At 40.1% G+C, this 19871-nt stretch overlaps 1 protein-coding gene across 6 annotated transcripts; it reads right to left on the reverse strand.

Moving 5' to 3' along the window:
• Window positions 1-340: 340 nt before the first annotated feature.
• LOC128744364 (protein timeless) lies at window positions 341-14477 on the reverse strand. Of its 6 annotated transcripts, none has more exons than XM_053841317.1 (12): window positions 13620-14477; window positions 3896-5002; window positions 3646-3836; window positions 3113-3561; window positions 2908-3049; window positions 2591-2809; window positions 2324-2392; window positions 2003-2223; window positions 1739-1937; window positions 1025-1676; window positions 765-965; window positions 341-701 (listed from the first exon to the last, which is right to left on the reverse strand). In XM_053841317.1, the coding sequence occupies exons 2-12, from the start codon at window positions 4752-4754 to the stop codon at window positions 574-576; spliced, it is 3330 nt and encodes a 1109-aa protein (XP_053697292.1). In that variant the 5' UTR covers window positions 4755-5002; window positions 13620-14477; the 3' UTR covers window positions 341-573. The 6 variants fall into 6 exon arrangements, with proteins under 6 accessions (XP_053697292.1, XP_053697291.1, XP_053697293.1 ...); XM_053841316.1 differs by having other exon boundaries at window positions 3628-3836; XM_053841318.1 differs by having other exon boundaries at window positions 3113-3323; window positions 3423-3836.
• Between the last annotated feature and the right edge of the window lie 5394 nt (window positions 14478-19871).

Raw genomic sequence — 19871 nt, forward strand, 5'->3', positions numbered from 1 at the left:
GCAATTTGCCACTATTCCTCCACATTCACATTATACTGAGTGTGTTTGAAATTTTACTTACTCGTCCGATGCCTTATTTGCTCTCACAACGTCCATCCAGCACGTAACTACTTTCGGTACACACCTGTGATAAAGCAAAACCAGGTTGATTAAAACCGTGAATTCAACATTGAGAATATCTAGGAATACAATTCAATGTACACTAGTTTCACGAGTTTGCTTGTGAGTAATATAAAAAAAAGCTAGAATGCTACAATAAAATGTGAGAAGCGGCTTTTTTCAAATGGTGTACTGAAAACGTATTTAAAAAATAAAATAAAAAGCAATAGTGACGAATAAATTCATTTTGGTTACGTATATTTCTCAAAATAAAACAACATAAATATTTGATTTAAAGTTCTACGACTGGCAACTACTTGGTAAACATCAAATGTTAACAACTATATACTACCACAACAGCGTTTGACGCTCATCATGCCATTAAAATACTTAATCTTCCCAAATGAGAAATGCTAGCTAAAGCATACCACAACAGACAACTGTTTGACAATCAATTTACTAGTTAGTAGCAATTCATATGTTTGACCTTTCAACTTCGACCGAATTGTCACGCAGATCTTCCATAATTGGACGAGAATTCTCTTTGGTTTGGTGCTGCTTATCTATCATGCCGAGAAGATTCGGATCGAAGTGAACCAAAGCTAAAGGAAAAAAAAAATACTTTGCTAAACACAAGATTTTGTTTAAAGTTTTAACAAGCTTACAGGTTTCCAATGGGCCCAGCTTTAAGGCAATATTGTAGAGAATGTCGGCGGTCCAGAATTCCGGTATTCGAACAAACATTTTCTTTGCGTCGGCTGGTAGATGGAAACCGAGCTTATGCAGCAGCAATACGAAGGGTTGATATGACAGTACTGAAGCCTGCTCTTGATCCCATGGTACTACGGGTATTGATTTCTTTTTTACTGCAACAGCGAGAAGCTAGTTAGTATAAGAAATATAACTACTAGCTGAGTTAGCTTACGAATGCAAAGATATGGTATAGGTTCAATTATTCTCACGCAACAACTATCGAGTCCTATGTTGGGGTTGAACATATTCAGCTTAGCATAACAGCATTCTAACAAACTTTGCTGCAGCCATATAATCATTTTCCCTTTATTTTCTTTCATCAGTCTGTCTCGTAAAACCTGAAAGTTTGTTGAAATCATTGTACTATGCAATAAAATGAGCAATAACATCACGATGCACACCTGTATGTCATTAACAGCCGTGGGTGAACTCTTATCTTCATCCTCTTTTTTACCAGGATGTGACATTGGAGAGCCCCGCTCATGGTTTGGATTTTCGACCTTCATTAGCTCATCGTAACGCTCTGCGGTTATAATTTCCTGCTCGTAGAGCTGTTCGACGACTGCCTGGCGGGTCTTCTGGTGATTGCCACTCTCCTGGAACAGCTTCAGGATGTCCGTGACCAACGACTTGTTTTGCTTGCACTGAACATAGTACCAATGGAGGGAGTCTTTCTCTTCCTGGGTCCAAGAGTCCATCCGGTTGTTACCGGCTAGAACCTGGCTCGTAAGCTCCGGCAGTGTGTTGGTAAGTGTCACTGAGCTGGGTTGTTGTGGGGTGCTGATGAACTTGTGGATCACGTATTCTATCAAATCGGACCAGTCCTGTTGAAGAGATAAATGCGCCGCATTTGACATTGTTACTGTCTCAAGTTTCAAAAACTTACGTCACATATCTCGTATTCTGTTTCCCATATTTGTGAGTAGGTTTTTAGAATGCCAGGTTGAAAAAGGACATCGATCTGTTCGAGATCACCACCGACGTGGTGCATCATGGTGAAGATGCAATCGTTGACAAACGCACCATTGCCACGGAAGTTCTCCAGCAATAAACCATACTGGTGCATGATTTCTGTTGTGGCAAATCTGGAGAGAAACAAGTTGAGGTAAAATTAATATTTCACCAATATTTTCGAGTCTCAGTCACAAACTTTTTAATGTGTGCTAACAAATTCTCGTTTCTTGCTTCCGAAACGGTATTGATTCCATCTGCAAGCAATATAAGGAAATGATTCGTTACTATCAAATCTTGTAGGTATTGTCGGCTCTGTAGAGTTGGATTGTAGCACCGAAGCAATAGTACAAATAGTCCTTTCAGGTTTTCAGTACTACTTATCTGTAGTTGGAGTGTTCTCAACTTTTCTTTATCATCCTGAAACGACAAGTTTAGAGTTGAGTAAATTATTGGTTTTTGGGAAAAGGAACGAAAAGCGACATTTATTTAATTTTTTGCCGATTTTCTAGCTTCTTACCTTTGTTAAATGTGTACTCTTTTTGTATGAGTCAAGAGCCTGCAGAAACTCTCGGATAGCTGTAACAACCTGTCAAAATAAATCCTGTCAATTTAAATAGCAATACAAAAATGATCGTGTCTAGTCAAAATAAACATTTTTGAAATATATCGAAGTAGATACTTAAGTAACAAATAACGTAGGAAACAAACTTTAATTGCATACTTATGATCGCTCAGATAACTTCAACCTGCTTGTTAAATCGTACAACAACCCAACAACACTTACCAGATGAATCCGTCTCAAGCACGGTTTAACATCCGCTTGACCCTCGCGGCTCAGCTGCTCCAGTTGTTCGCATAACATCACTCCCTCGTACGTCAGGTAACTGACAATGTCGAATGAGAGCACACAATTGATATGCTCCATGTCGAGCTCCAGTTGGGTGGCAAACTTGAGAAAATACGTCACCAACCAGAAGAAATGCGACGTATCGATTTGTACTTGCTGTTGACGGGAAGGGGGCAACAATAGAAGAAAGTTTAAAATTATTCAATGAATAGACAAAGTTGTTGAGGCAAAAACAAAACAAAAGCTGGACAAACCAAGTCCGATAGAAGCTGTACATGAAGATCCTGAACCAAATAGCTATATCCCTTGACCAGAAAGTCCACTGTAAACTCCTTCAGCAAATTAGATATGTCGTCATCTGTAGGAGCGCGGTGCATTAGTCCCTTCATGTTAATACTAAACAGAGTGTAAATAAAATCCAATGTATATACCATATTTCAACCAGTCGCTCATATTTACATGTTGCTTTTACTGCGTTTAACCAGCTTTTTCCTACGCAGTTCCTTTTTCTCCTGAATCGAAACCTGGTTCCGCTGTTTGTTGGCTGCGTTGTAGCGCTGCTTCTGATTTGGGGGAGGCTTCTGGTGGACCGGTTTCCGATTGGGCCCGTCATCTTCGTTGCTGGACGTTGAGATGGACTCTTTTTCCGCTTGCGTTCCGTAACCACAATCTGAAGTCTCAGAGAGCGACATCTTGGTTTGATTCTTCAACGCTTGATGAACTGTTTTCGGTACCGAGAACGGTGCGTTCGGATCTGAGAAATCCTTACCTTTGGCGGAGCTGGCCGCTGACGATGAGGTCACTACATGACGGGGGGAAGGTAATTTCGAAGGAGCAGCAGATTCCAACGCCGTCGCAAACCTTTTCGAAGAAGCAACACACGGAGCCGGACTCGGAATGTGGTGCATCTGCAATGATGATTGAATAGTGTGTAGTTGATTCGATAGATTAGCACATAAAAAATATTTTTCGACTTCGCAGGATTCAGTCACCGGGGTTGATTTGGCATCTTGGTCATTGGCATTGTTGTTGGTTTCTTCGTTAAATTTCGTTGTGAAATGGTATTTCTGATGTGATTTAATTGCCCTGGCTAGGATCGTTTGCGCTGGCAGTTCAGTTCCCATCCTGGTCGACTGTTTTGCATCCTCGGACGATCTTCCTACATTTGGAATATTTGCGCTGCCTGAAATGAACCATTCCCGTTATTAAAGATACATTCGATATGACGCATTTTAATCTTACCATTGTCAGACGAATCGGAGGTTAACATGGGACTAGACTCTCCGCTGCACTGCTTCGGAGGTGATGTGTTGCTTTCATTATCCTCCGAGCTTTCAGACATAGTTGATTCAAACCACATATTCAACAGCTTCTGTAAGGTGCTTATATGCTGGTCCTTGTATAGAAGTGCCACTAGCTGAGCCATTGTTACGGCCCAATAAGAACGCTGAGGACAGGACATCAAAAATATCAATAACTTATCCAGACTTTGGGTAAATAAATTCCATATGATCTGATTCTGAAGCGAAGTACTGTGTGCAGTACCAGAATACGGATAGGGAACTGGACCGCACATTGCACTGCCTTCCGGAACATGAAGAATATTTCTCAACAATAGTAAACAATTGTTTATGCTATCACAGCTGTCGACCGATAATTTCCCGTCAGTATCCAGCAGGCATTTCATATGGTCAATCACCGCTTTGGTTGTTTTCAAATCGACAAACACCTCCTTGCTTGTAATAAGCAGCTTATTCAGCTCGAAAACAGTATGTCTGCCGATTTCCGTAGCCGAAACCGAATCCACTGCTAGCAGGCATTCAACCGGAACTGTTAGATTCACCAGCAACCGAATGGTTGTGTCGATAATTTTCGGATCATTTGCATGAACCAGCAGCGGTATGATGTCATTCTTTACATTTTGGCCAAAACCAATCGCCCTTCGGAATGTCCGGAGCGTGCTATCCTCAAGGGTCAGCTTACATATAATTTCCTCCAAGGTCGCCTGGCAGTCATCGTTAACCAGGTAGATGTCATCGACAAACGAACCGAGCGAGCCGAATGTGCTGTTGATCTGCGGGTTAGCAAGTAACCATTCCATGATCCTTCTCGTCACGTGGCAGCGCAGGCCCGCTCTCTCACGCTTATTGTTTATTGTGTCTGTAACTATTGTTGTCCGTCGTTTCAGTAAGAACGTGCCCCGCAAGGTGCATCTGTTAGGTGGGCGTTTTGGTTGTCAGGATTTGTTCAATATAGGAAACAGCGGGACTAGCAAAGGTGGTTAGAAACGAGACCGGCTACCTGTGAATATGCTGCCAGGTGTGCTGCTGAATCCATTCAAGTGTTATGCTGTGGATAAATAAAAAATAACGCACTTTACTTGCTTTGAAGAGGGGTTACTATGGAAAAGTTTCAAATATCAGCGTACCGAATCGTACATAGTGGACCATGTGAAATTTTTGAGGTGAAATTTCTCGTCATCGATTCTGCCAATTTCAAAAGCAGTTTTTTTGTTTGAAACAAAAATTTTGTTCATGAAAATATATGTGTTCAGTGTGAAGTGTTCAGATTCGCAAGAAGAATGCAGTATTTACAATTTTACGAACAAAACTTCGCTTTTGGGTCCAAAAACTACTTCCAAAATTAGGCTCTCTCTCCGACGAAAAGTTGATGACTGGTAATTTCCCAGTTTTATTTATTGCACTAGCTGACCCGACAAACTTTGTATTGCCACAAATTAAACTGTGTTGTACATAAATCGTGAATCTCGGATGACCTTTGTCACAATCTTGAGTTTTGCAAGTTTCTGGGGAGTTCATGGGCGTTTTAATATACAAATTTTCCTCACAGTAAAGTAAAAAACAACTCCCCCCATTGTTTAGCCTGATAAAATAAAGCGGATAGCATTTAAACATTCGCCATCATTACAAACCATTTCGCCGACTACCATTTTGCGGAACACAAATTCTCGGTTGACCATAACGCGGAATATAGAGTTTCGCAGAATACCATTTCGCAAAAAACTTTACGCGGGATGTACCATTTCACGGAAAATCTTTTCGTAGAAAATACCATTTCGCAGGGGTGACCCACCTGAAGGAAACTAATAGAGGTCAGTAGATCTAGGAAAATAAATAAACCTAGATAGAGGTGATCTCTACGGGGGGCTGCCCCCCGCAGTGGCCGGCGCTTCCGACGACAGGTCGACGGTAACACTCGCGGCCTGTGGCCGTCTCGCGCTGAATTATCTAATATTACGATTGATAGTTATTGGTGGTCTTGTTATTGATTAATGTTTTATGAAAGAGTCTAAAATTTCTTGATTTCGATTAGTTTTTGAGTTACGCAAAAATTTCTGTTTTATTTGTATGAGAGACCTTATCCCCCTACCACAGGGGTGAGGGGTCTCAAACCATCATTAAAACATTCCTGCCTCCAAAACCCCCCACATGCCAAATTTGGTTCAATTTGTTTGATTACTTCTCGAATTATGAGGAAATTTGTATTTCATTTGTATAGGATCCCCCCCTCCTAAAGTGGGGAGGGGTCTTAATTCACCATAAAAAATTTTTGTTTTTGGAGCCCCCCCTCTTAGTGGGGGGAGGGGTCTCTAACCATCATAAGAACCTTCCCTGGCCCCAAAAACCCCTATATGCAAATTTTCACGCCGGTCGGTTCAGTAGTTTTCGATTCTATAAGGAACATAGGGACAGACAGACAGAAATCCATTTTTATAGGTATTACTAGCTGACCCGACAAACTTCGTATTGCCACAAATTAACCTGTGTTGTACATAAATCATGAATCTCGGATGATCTTTGTCACAATCTCGAGTTTTGCAAGTTTCTGAGGAGTTCAACCTTAAATGATTCATTTTGGCAGTTACGTAACTATGAAAGCATGCCTGGTAACCAATAAGCATCACCAATGCTATTCAAATGTAGGCCAATAAGCATTTAAGTCGCCTTAAATGCTACTTAAATGCTATTTTGGCAAAATATACAGCTACTTTACTGATAACCTTCTTATAGTGCTGGCAATGCTAATTTACAGCTAATTACCGACACGAAGAATTTGAATACAATTTTGGATGCCAATTTACAACACCTATGCAGTCAAAAAGCTAACATACAATAATGTGCAATATAAAATGCCAGATAAGCTGATTTGCTGCTTACGTTAAGGCTTATTAGTTACCTGGAATAGGTAGTTTAATATACAAATTTGCAATTTTTCCTCACAGTAAAGTAGAAAACAACTCCCCTGTCCCTTCATTGCATAGCCAGAAAGCGGATAGTAATATTCGCCATGATTGTACAACATTTCGCCGAATATCATTTTGCGAAAAACCTTAAGCGGAATGTACCATTTCACGGAAAGCTTTTTTGTGGAAAGTACCATTTCGCGATCCTCTCCTTACTCGCTGTCGCTCGTTCCAGGAAACCCAGGTAGACCTAGGAAATAAATAAACCTAGACAGTAGTGATTTCTGCGGGTGGGTGGCCCCCAGTGGGTGGCGCTTCCGACGGCGGGTCACCGTCAACACTCGCGGTCGTCTCGTCCTGAATGATCTAGTGTTACTATAGATAGTTTTTGTGGTCTTGTTATTGACTAATGTTTTATGGAAGAGTCTCGAATTTTTCAAGTTCGATTGGTTTTTGAGTTTCGCAAAAAATTCTGTTTTATTTGTATGAGAGTCCATATCCCCCTACCACAGAGGTCTCTAACTATCATAAAATAAATTTAATACTCCAAAATCTCCCACATGCCAAATTTGGTTCCATTTGCTTGATTAGTTCTCAAGTTATAAGGAAATTTGAATTTCATTTGTATAGAAGCCCACCCTCTTAAAGGGGAGATGGGTCATAACTCGCTTTGTAAAGAGGAGAGGGGTCTCAATTCACCATAGAAAAAAATCTTGCCTCCAAAACCACTTATATGTCAAATTTGGTTCCATTTGATTGATTAATTTTCGAGTTATGAGGAAATTTGTTTTTCATTTGTATAGGAACCCCCTCCCCTCCTAAAGTGGGGAGGGGTCCCAATTCATCATAGAAAAAAATTTTATCTTCAAAAACACCCACATGCCAAATTTGGTTCTATTTGTTTGATTAGTTCTGGAGTTATGAGGAAATTTGTATTTCATTTGTAAAGGAGCCTCCCCTCTCAAAGTGGGGAGGGGTCCTAATTCACCATAGAATATATTCTTGCCCTCGGAAACCTTCACATGCCAAATTTGGTTCCATTTGCTTGATTAGTTCTCGAGTTATGAGGAAATTTAAATTTCATTTGTATGGAAGCCCCCCTCTTAAAGGGGAGAGGAGTCATAATTCCCCTTCTAAAGAGGGGAGGGGTCTCAATTCACCATAGAATAAATTCTTGTCACCAAAAACACCCACATGCCAAATTTTGTTCTATTTACTTGATTAGTTCTCGAGTTATGCAGAAATTTGTGTTTCATTTGTATGGGATCCCCCCCCCTCTTAGTGGGGGAAGGGGTCTCTAACCATCACTAAAACCTTTCCTGGCCCCAAAAACCTTTACATGCAAATTTTCACGCCGATTGGTTTAGTTTTTGATTCTATAAGGAACATCCTGACAGATAGTCAGACAGACAGACAGACAGAAATCCATTTTTATATATAAGATATATGCGTCCTAGCGACAAACAGTCTTCAAAGAAAATGTGTATTTTAGCATACTGAATAACTTTGTAGAGCACTCAAAAGCCATAACAAATCGTGTGCAAAGTAATTAAGCATTATTGATTTTTTAGTGCTCTTTTTTAACACATCATTATATTTCGCAACCAGTAAGAGATAGATAGTTACTATATTCAGCAAAGTTGCTTATTTTAGTATGTTCTGCAACTTTTCGAAGAAAATTTTTTTTCGGGAAAGGAATTGTTGTTAGCATAATGGGGAGCTAGATAACGATTTATTTTAATGGATAATGTAATTTGTCGAAAGCCACGCGCGGTTTCGTCGTGGTTCTATTAGAACGCACGCGAAGTTTCCTAGCAAAAACTAACTCGGATATTTGATTATTTCAATCGAGTAGGTACATGCTACATGCTACAACCTGCAAGATCATACAAAATAATCCAAGGGATTCAGGTATGGTTACTGGAAGACCATTCATCATTTATGGCCAAAATTCGGTCATTTTTTCTCTCTCCATGTTTGATCCAATTTTGCATTCTGAGAAGGCATAATAATCTTTTCGTTTTTTCAATGTTTGGTTTGACAATATTTTGCAAAATTTCTATAGGATTATAGTCAGGGCGAACTCAGTTATCCGGTGTTATCCCTTTTTAGTATTTTTCACTTCGAATAGCCGTGCCAGTGGCTTTATAAAAAAAATTGGAGGGAATGAATTTGCAGACTTCAGCGAGGTGAATCCATAATGGCAGGTTTTTTATGATATTCAAAAGCCAAAAGTGTAACACAATAAAAATCTAATCCGGAATGACAAGAAATGTGATGAGCGGATAAGCGACAAATAGTGGGCAATTACCCAATAGAAGTTAAAGAACAGTGAAAATAAGATTGATCAAGAGATTGTCGAATAAAATGGCCGCTCAAGTTAGACAACTGAGTATCCGAAATATGATGAGTAGTATGCGAAGAAAAATTCGAGATTTCTTCAAAATCACATCGGAATAATTTTTTCGTTATTTTTCCTTCAAAGTGCAATAAATGATCTTTATTTTGAACACTCAACGTTTTCATTTCATTAACCTGGTTCTGAGAAAGATCCATTTTTTTGTGTCCAAATATTAAAAGACTCAAACTTTAGTTTTTAAAAAGGTTACCATAATTGAGCTGTTTTTCTTGGAGAGGGTTTCTTTCTCCTAAGGAGAGCCCGCGTTTCCTCCTTCAGCCGCCCTATAGTTCCGCCAATGACTGTCGTGACATTGTATAATTCAATCTTAGTTTCACGTCAAAAAATTTCCATCCATATGTTTACTGACTGCTATTGCGTGCCGTTTATCCTCTGTAGTATCTAATGTAACGCCATAATGATACAAATGTAAAACAACAATGTTTTTCAGCAATGTTTTTCGTTACTGCTCTCATTTTTCATCTGCTTTAACTTTCAAATTCGCAGTGAAATACATGCAATGTGATAAGTGTGACTTTTTACATACGTTAAAAAAACCCGAATTAATCCACCTAGCGGCGTGACCTAGCCTTTCTACTGCCACTATTTAATTTCTCAGGAACATCTATAATTAACTTGACTATATTTTTAAATATGCGTTCCGTATTCCTCAAAATCCTTATTTGCCAGTAAAATTCACAACGTATTGCGTAGAATAATTATATTTCTTTCCTTGGGTGCGTAAATACTTGTAAGCGTCATTTATGTTACTTGATGAACACCTTATTTAGTTATATAATATTTACGTGATTTGTCGAGAAATAATGTAAACACAAAAGATAATTTTTACAGACTTGAATGAATATATATAGAAAATTAGAAATTAACCTTCTAACGGGTCTACGGACGGCCTTAACTTTCGGGCTTCAGAGCCATATACGAAACTTGAATTTTTTTGAATTGACAATATGAAACATGTGTTCATAGCAAATTTTTTGATATTTTGATATTAACACCATGCGTTCAAAAGTTAGCATCTTTGAAAAACAAGTGTTCAGAAAAATTATTATTATACTTCGCTTTTGAAGAAAAAGGATATCGACAACAAAATGATTAATCTCAAAATTTTACTATAAGTTTGCTTGGCCTCAATTTTGCAATATATCTGAATTAGAAAAAATAACTAAATAGAGCATTAGATATAAAAAAGAGAAATTGAACTTTTTCTTAGCTGGCGCTCTTTCACATAATTATTTTTGCATGAAAATCAAAACTTAAGCTTCTTTTGAATGCACCTTCATGAAAAGATAGTCATTAGCATGACCGCATCGTTTTTACAATGTTAGATGGTTAGGAAAACAAAATGAGGTCGAAAAATAGTGCAAAAGCTGCTCCATTAACATGCTTGAGAATGGGAAATATGATCGATATGATTTCCTGTGCTTGTCATTTTTGATTTATTTATTAAAACATGATACATGACATAAGACATCTGTCCTTTAAAATGTCACTAACGAAAATAAATCTTACAAAGTTACTACCGTGCAACGTTTACTTCCTATTTTTCATATAACATTTCTAAGCTCTAGTATCTATTGGTTGAAAAGAGCATCTATTGATGCGCAGAATTTGTTTGGAATTTGTACAAATTTATTTGGAAAAATCAACTCACTAGTATTTTTGATTCTATACACCACTATACCTACATGCTTAAATAAACTGCTTTTCTTCGCTTTTTGCTTTTCTTGTACAATCGTGAGTAACAGCAAGTGAAGAAAATGACAATTGAAATCTGAAATCAAAGAGAAGAAAAAACTTTTCGATTGAATATAATATTTATTTACAACAGATACGTAGTTCACCTACGCCGTGCAGGCTTCATCAGTGTCTTATTTCAAAGCGTATACGTATCTGTCGCGAATAAATATTAAATAGTGGAATTTAGTCGGTAAAAGTTTTTTCTTTTCTTTAATTTTAGAGTTCGTATTCCACTAAGAGGCTTCAAAAACTTCAGACAATTGACATGATTCTCACTTTTCTTGAATTTCATTGCAAATTTTAAAATTGCAAATTGTCATCACATACATACACACATACATACACATACATACATACATACATACATACATACATACATACATACATACATACATACATACATGCATACATACATACATACATACATACATACATACATACATACATACATACATACATACATACATACATACATACATACATACATACATACACACATACATCACACATATCTCATACATTGAATACAATCAACATTTGATTGATATGTTTTGATTTCACACGTTTTAACGGTTTAATATACGGTGCTTAAGTGTTAAAGTTTGAATAACTTTTGAATGAAGCATCCGATTTTAAATAACTCGGTTTCATTTGATAGATCTCAGCAGTAATTTTCAAATAATCATAAAATGTGTGATGTTTTTCATTAAATTAATTCTTATATGTTACATAAACATGTTTTAAATACTATTTTTTCACATTTCTTTATGTAACTTTCAAACTACAAGTCCAATCGTCATGAAATTTGGAAGTTAAGGGTTTGCAAGGCTCCTCTTTCATATGCAATCAATTTTGTTCAATTCGGTTAAGAGACCTATAAGATAATGAAGTCCCATATTTTTCGTATTTTTATACATAACTTTTGAACTAAAAGTCCGATCAGTATGAAATTCAATAGCGACCAATGGGACACCTAGACCTTTCATTTGACACTAAGAACATTAAAATCGATCCAGCCATCTCCGAGAAAAGTGAGTGAGATTGAAAAGCGTTACATACACACACACACACACACACACACACACACACACACACACTCACATACATACACACACACAGAAAATGCTCAGTTTTCGAAACTGAGTCGAATGGTATATAACATTCGGCCCGCAGGACCTTCTTTCCATTTCCGGTTTTCCAAGTGATTTCTATACCTTTATACTATATACTTATATAGTAGAAAGGCAAAACGTACTTCACAACTAAATGATTTCAATGTTAACCTAGTCATATTGCAATAACATTCTGTTTTGGTGGCCCAATTTCGCAGTTCAATTAAAACATACTCAAACACTACCATTCCATGTGCATGAATGAAATCCGAGCTGCAATCACGTGCATCCTAACGTGCCGCTAGACTCATTCCACCGCATGCGTACTGATAGACGGTCGGTAAGCAGCAACAAGCGTCGACTACACACTTAAAGATTTACACCCACATACATGTCGAAACAGCTTGTGTATTGGATGAAACTACTCAGAAACCTGTTAAAATCACAAACTTTGGTTACAAGTAGTTTGTAATAAAAAAAAATCGACGAGGAAAATTTTTTAATCAGAACCAAAAATGAGTTGAGGTGAAACAAAAGTAGGTTCACAGTCTCGGGATTCCAAGTGGTAAATATGATTGTCTCTACTTTATTTTGGGTTGTACAGTTTAAGAGTGTAGCATGTAGGAGTACCTACGCCTGTGTTACATGTACCAAAACACGTAACAATTGTGACGCACGTGGAATTGACGAAGGGTTTCCTTGGGTATCGCGGGCAAATCGGGAATAACTGACGGTTCGGTTCTAAAACTTAATTTCTTGGAATGGAAATAGATATTCATCGTTGCCTATAATATAATTCATAATATGCAGTTTGCTAACTTTTAAGTTATTCATTGAATCGGTTGATCTGAAATGTATAAAAATATATGTACTTGATTTCTCGTATGTTTGTTATATAACAAATGCTTAAACAGACATTAACATATAATACGTGTACATTAATTGAATAACAAATGAACACACAGGCGTATATCCGGTTCGGAATGAAGACTATCTTGATTCTGCGAGCAGAAAATCATTGAGTCTCCTCTACATAGGATCGGGTTGACTTGAAATGATCTCCAATTCAAATGTTTTCGATTGAGAAACTCTTTGTTTACTACTAACGATATTGCTCTGTGTACTAGAATGTTAACACTGCATCCCTTAGAGATACCTGATTCATGACCAGATACCATCCGCATCGAACACGTGACTAACTGTATGAAGAATAAACGTAGGAACATAGAGACCAGGATGCTTTTTTCGACTTTCTACCCATTGAAATTTATTTTAAGATTTACATCACAAGATAATAAACTTGAAAATGGGTCATTTTCGATTTTGATTTTTTTTTGACCTGGTCTGATGCAAATCTGTATCAGAAATAGGTCTGTTATTTTTTCTGTAGTGTAGAATGTTGCTGGCATACCACTTATATTTTGATGTTGTTGCAGCAAAAAACACGCAAATAATCATTCGTCTGCTTGTATCCAACTGCGTCTCACTGCTCACCTTTCATTCAAATTACGTCTGACCGGGTGATCGCTGGTAATCACGTGCACCTAATCAACGATCAGTCGGTACTTTGTATCACATAAACCAATCTGCTTTATTCTGTATCCTGTTTGATGCTGTGCCGCTCCGGTTTCTTGCGGTAGAATTATTAGAATTGCATCAATTATCGATCTCGAATGAGTGGTCACACCATTTGCGTCTGATCGGAGCACTTTTACGTCACTTTAAAACGCGTGTACGAGAAACGTGACAGACTTTTGCACTTATCAGCCGGTAGCATGTATATTGCAAACGATTTACGTTAGTTGCACTGAGGCGCAGTCGTTCACAGCATTTACTAACGAGGGCCGCTACTAAATCCACTACAGGCAGGGTCTCGCAAATGCATGCTGCCACATCAACACTGTTGCACTGTAAGCAATTAGTTAGCAATCATAGCAAATAGTACTGCGAACAAATATTACTGGAGGCTACTAAGCTTTCCACAGCATCAAATTAGATTATAGTCGGTTTATCACTGCGTGAAATACATTCACTAAATCATTCAGTTGAAGTTCATTTCATCCATATTGAACCGAATTTCAAACTTCACTATGGAACTTGCTTTTTCCAATTCACGAATTCAATGACTTTGGTTCCCCTTAAGTAACGAAAACACCATTCGTCCGTTTATTCTTTACGTAATCCTGGTATCGGATTTCGGAGAGAAAGGGAAACTACCTAATCCATATCCCTATAGGTATTAGGTACAAATACCGCGCGATAAGTTGTACACCGAATCGAAAACACTTCCGCTCGCGTTCGCGTCCAGACCTAGAATGGCAGACGAGTCAGGCGCAGGGAATAGACTAACCAAACCAACCAGCGGAGTTGCGAGTGTTTCTTCCCGTTCCATCATCATCGAAGACGTCTGGTTGTGACAGTGTCAGTATTGAATGCCGCCGGCTCACGCTCAATGCCTGCTTCTGTGCTACCCAACCCACCATACCTATCTCCCACCTGTCAATCACTCCTCTGCTGCAATGAGGCTTAAGGAGCGTGGCATTACTTACAATGTTATTACCTACAATACAAGAAATCGCTGTTATCGCTGTAGTTCTGCATTTTTTGAGGTTGAACGAAACGGATGTTTTCACGAGCTGCATTGTATAGTTGCTTAACTTTTTAACACTATATGTGCTACCACACTTTGAATTCATAAGTCGAGAATTCATAAGTCGAGACGGACCCCTTAAGGTTAAGATTCATATTGATCGCAATTTTCACGTAAACCGACCCTTAAACGTGTGCTGGTTCTGGTTAATTTATTCCAAACTTTATACTTGTTCATCATCTAAAACATTACGTATAAATTCAGCAATCCCACGAAAAAATATCAAAATTGAAAATAGCTCCGATTTTAAAGAGATTTTAAAAGAAAATTTTTGACCTATGTTTTTCATCTGGCGTTTAAGATGCATCTTTTTGAATTATTGTGGTAGCAAAAATCGTCATTTTTGCCAACCTTTCTTTTTTAAAAATTATATAACTTTTAAACCATTGAATCGATTATCAACAAACGACAGCTCTTCGTCACGGGTCATCAATATCATCATCGGGGTGATATGAAGGTCCAGGTCGGTAGAAAAGCGTATAGACTGGTATTCGGACTTCATAGCCTGGACACCTGCCGGCCGATAATGGCCAACGATGCATCAACTTTGCAAGACCTATGGTGATCAGAAGGATAAACGAACTTGGAAAAACTGTCGAAACATTGCCACGAGCAAAAATTGGGTCAAGTCCCAAGCGCGGAATGAGTGGACCACGATCCTGACGAGGGTAAAGCGCAGGGAGGAGAACAGAGATCGTGAGGAGCTTGAACAACTATTTCGGGCTAAAGAGACGCGCAAGATCTTCGAGAAGGTGAACCAATCTCGTAAAAGATACGCACCGATGCCACATGTATAACAGGCGATCGTCTCGTATGCTGCCATTACCACGGCATTACGCTGATTGACACCGTCTATCAAGGTGCCCTCCCAGATCTATCAATTTCAAATAATATTGTATATCGTAAGCCAGTATCAGTTTTATGGGTACCTGGGGTGTTGCAGACCGGCAGTCCTTCAAGGACTTGGGCCTGTAACTTTGCTTACAGAAGATATACGTGCCCTTGTCGTATTTGAACGAAAGATGTTGCCGACCACAAGTTGCAAGAACTACTTGGAGAGATTATTTCCATCGTACACATGTCGAAAGTGTGTACGAAAGGGAGGCTACAGTGACTCTACAGTGGGCTTTCGACAAAGCCGATAGGATACCGGACGGCTATGTAGCAAGGTCTGTTCTCTTCAGAAACAGGGAACAGGGAAGCCCAATGTGCTAAATGGTTTGACCCGTTTGAAGTCGACTTGCGAGTGTCAATACGCCCAACGAATTGGCGACGAGTAGCACAGGAACGAGTACAATGGAGACAAGTTCTTTATACAGCACAGGCCAACGGTTCTATGCTGCTAGAGGAGCAGAAGGAAGCCGCTTACTTACTTACTTAGAAGGCTTGGCGTCCTAACACAAAGCCTGTTGAACAAGGTATCGCCAATTAACTCGGTTGTGGGCTTCCGCCTTAGACACCAAGTACACTCCGTCAAATTTCGTTCAACCTAAGTAGGAGGAACCAACAGTGATAACAAAAAGAGTGGTCAGCGTTTCTAACCGGAACCCCAACCTCTCCGGCCGATATGTGGTAAACAAGCTGAAGTAGTGTCGTCTAGAACTGAGCATCGAGCTAAAAATAAGTCGGGCTGACGACTAGAAGGCAGTGTTGTAAAGCCCACACTCGTGTGGTCTAATTTTCTCACACACGCGTACTCGTTCTAACGAACACATCGGTATAAGCATAACAAGCACGGTCGTCCTTCTCATTCGTCATTGCAGCCCGAGTAGTTGATACCGATCACTCACGAGGATTCGCACTGCCCTCCGTGTGTAGAATCGAGGACGTAAGATGAAGAAGAAAAGAAAAAGTAATGCAAAATCTGTATCTCAATGTGCCACAAACCCTTACGGGCAGCTGGCTGCTCACGAGTTGTTTGCCTCGTAAGCAGGGTATGCAGAAAGACACTGCTAGGTTGCGCGTAAGCGAGTATGTAGATAGCTGAATGTCTGCACACAGCAACGGCGGCCGTATGTTGCACGCTTGCGTCACTGACGTAAGCGTTGGAAGTTATGCTTCTCATATTCGATCGCGTGAGAGTAGGCATCGTTTGTTTCTCGCCCGATTTGCAACATTGCTTGAGGAGGTGTTGACTTCAAATCGTGACAAAAACGAAGCGGTCGAAACACATTCCCGGATGATGCTGATGAAATTCGATTGAATGGTGATGGAAGATGTAGTTTCTGGGTTTTTACGGCAATGAAATAATTAAAGTTTGCTGACTTGGCAGGTTATCTGTACCTACTTATTTATTTACTTTACCAGCCGAGAGCCGGGGTGGCTCTTGTCGTATCAAGAATTCTTCTCCATTGTATTCGGTCTATTATACTCAGTGCGTCTCGACGCACACAAGTCGGCTTCAACCTGGTCGAGCCATCTAGCCCGTTGGGCCCCTATATTCCTGGTGCCGGTGGAGTTCTTGAAGAGAACGGATTTCACTGCACAGTCGTCCGGCATTCTTGCGATGGGGCCGGTTCACCGTAGTCTCTCAACTTTCGCCAGGGAATCATGGGAATCACTCCAAGCAGTGCCTGCAGCTCGCGATCGAATGCCTCCGCCTTTCTTCGCTCTCCGTTTGTACTCTACCAAAAATAGTCCGCAAGCCCTTTCGTTCAAATACGGCAAGTATGTCTTCCGGCATACGTAAAGATATAAGGCATAAGTATGTCTTCGGCAAGTCCGTAGAGGATTAACGGTTTGTACATCGTCAGCTTTGTGCGGCAGCGAATGCTCCTTGATCGAAGCGTCTTGCGGAGGGAAAAGTTGGCTAGATTTCCAGCTTGAATGCGTCGTTGGATTTTCTTACTCGTATTATTGTCGGCGGTGACCAGAGATCCCAAATATACGAACTCATTAACCACTTCCAGTTTATCGCCGTCAATAGTCACTGTCCGTGGGAGGCAAATGTTACTTTCTCTGGAGCTTCTCCCTACCATATATTTAGTTTTTGACGCATTGATTTGTAATCCATTCCTCCTAGACTCCGTTTTTAGTCTGGCGTAGATTGCGTCCGCCGTCGCAAGGTTTCTAATCATGATGTCGAGGTCGTCTGCGAAGGCTAGGAGTTGACTACTCTTGCTGAAGATCGTTGTTCTCGCTTCGATGCCCGCTCGCCGGACCACACCTTCAATAGCGATATTTAATAACATACAGGACAGTCCATCCCCTTTCCGCAACCCCCTGCGCGACTCGAAAGGACTCGAGAGTGTTCCCGAAACGCGCACGTAGCACATCACTCCTCACACATCTGCCATAGCGTTCGCGTTCAACTGTATCATATGCTGCTCAGAAATCCACAAAAATTTGATGGGCGGGCACGTTGTAATCTCTACATTTCTATAGGATTTGTCGGAGACTAAAATATTGATCCGTAGTAGCACGGGCCCCCATAAAGCCCGTCTGATACTGTCCTACGAATTATTTTGCTTCTGGGGACAGACGATGCAACAAAATCTGGGAGAGCACCTTGAGGCGGAGTTGACCAACGTGATGCCGCGCTAATTACAGCAATCTAGTCGGTCGCCCTTTTTGCAGATCGGACAGACTACACCTTCCATCCACCTCTCCGGTAGCTTCTCCTCTTCCCAAATCCTTGGAATTATTCAATGAAGTACCGTTGCTAACGGTTCTTGGCCATTTTTGTAGAGTTCTACCGGAGTCGGTCCTTTTCGTCGACTCTATTATGCTTCAGCTGGCGAATTTCTCGCCGGATCTCTTCGTGATCAGGAGCTGGTACACTGCAGTCGTTTGTAGGCACTCCTAGGTTAAGCGTATGAACATGGTTTTTCAGCTAAATTGATTATTGATTATTCAGTTACGTACCCGTTTGTTGCCCTGCTTCCGGCGAAAAAATACTGCGTATTTAAACGAATATGAGCGAAGTCGCGTCTCGTTGCTATCGCGTTTACTCTGGCGGTACCGTTAGGTGATTTGAAGCAAGGTAACGGACTGTCGAATCTTCTGTTTAACAAAGCACTGGAAGTTGCTTTTCGAAGGCCAGGCAGAGAATCGGTACTAGCAACACGAAGTCACGCATGCTCCTTCTCATATGTTTTGCGGTTGACATCGATATCAACGGTATTAACCATCCACAAAAACGAATTATACAGAGAGTTCCGACAAACATTTTTGTTTCAGAGTAGCTAATACCCGTGGAACAAGCGAAAAGGTTTCTTGGGATTGTAGCCCTTTGAGTTTTGGAACCGTGGTAGTGTAGTATCTCCTTTTGAAGTGGTCGAAGAATTGTAAACATTGGTACATTTAGTGAAATAAAGAGACGACAGTGGCTTTATGAACTGCATGCTTAAAATTCCGCAGTCTAAACGTTCGTACAAAACTCCCAATCTACACGATGCCAATTCTCCTGGTGGCACTTTGCCGTCACGAAGCGTGTACGCTGACGGAAGGCGATCGACGAGCTCTTGGTGTCTTTGAGCGTAAGATCATATGATTTATTCTTGGTGGTAAACTGGAAGATGAATTATGGTGCAGGCTCATGACCCTCAAGTTGTACCAGATTATAAATATGTGGATGACGTCAAGCGAGTTAAAAGATAGGTGGCCACGTAGAGAGAGAGAGTTCCGGGTGAACATCTAGCGAATCCGAAAGGAGCCGATGACTTCCAAGCAGCGTTGACTTCGTGTTGCATGTGCGCCGACGACAAGGATGCGCGAGCAGCCGTTGTTCCAAGAACGATCGGAGAATGGCAACCCAAGACCAAGTGAGTGAGTCCAACGCACGGCTTGAAATACCAAAAATAGGTACACATTTTTTAAAATGTGGACTTGTTTCATCTCATCGGTGATAACACACTGCGTAATGCATGCTTAATCTAGGTTCACGTGCTGATACAACGTGGCAATGCACTGCCCACATGTTGGTTTCATGGTTTATACTTACTTTGCTGTGTAGGCAGATATACCGCGTAGGCGGTTGGCAATCAATCGCACGAACGTACGGTTACTGTGCATGGACACTACGGTGAATTAAAAAAAAACGTGAAAACGAGTAAAACATGCCGGTTACCTGAATCAATGCACTAGAATAGTTTTAA

The sequence above is a fragment of the Sabethes cyaneus genome, chromosome 3, assembly GCF_943734655.1.
Source record: "Sabethes cyaneus chromosome 3, idSabCyanKW18_F2, whole genome shotgun sequence".
Lineage (NCBI taxonomy): Eukaryota > Metazoa > Arthropoda > Insecta > Diptera > Culicidae > Sabethes > Sabethes cyaneus.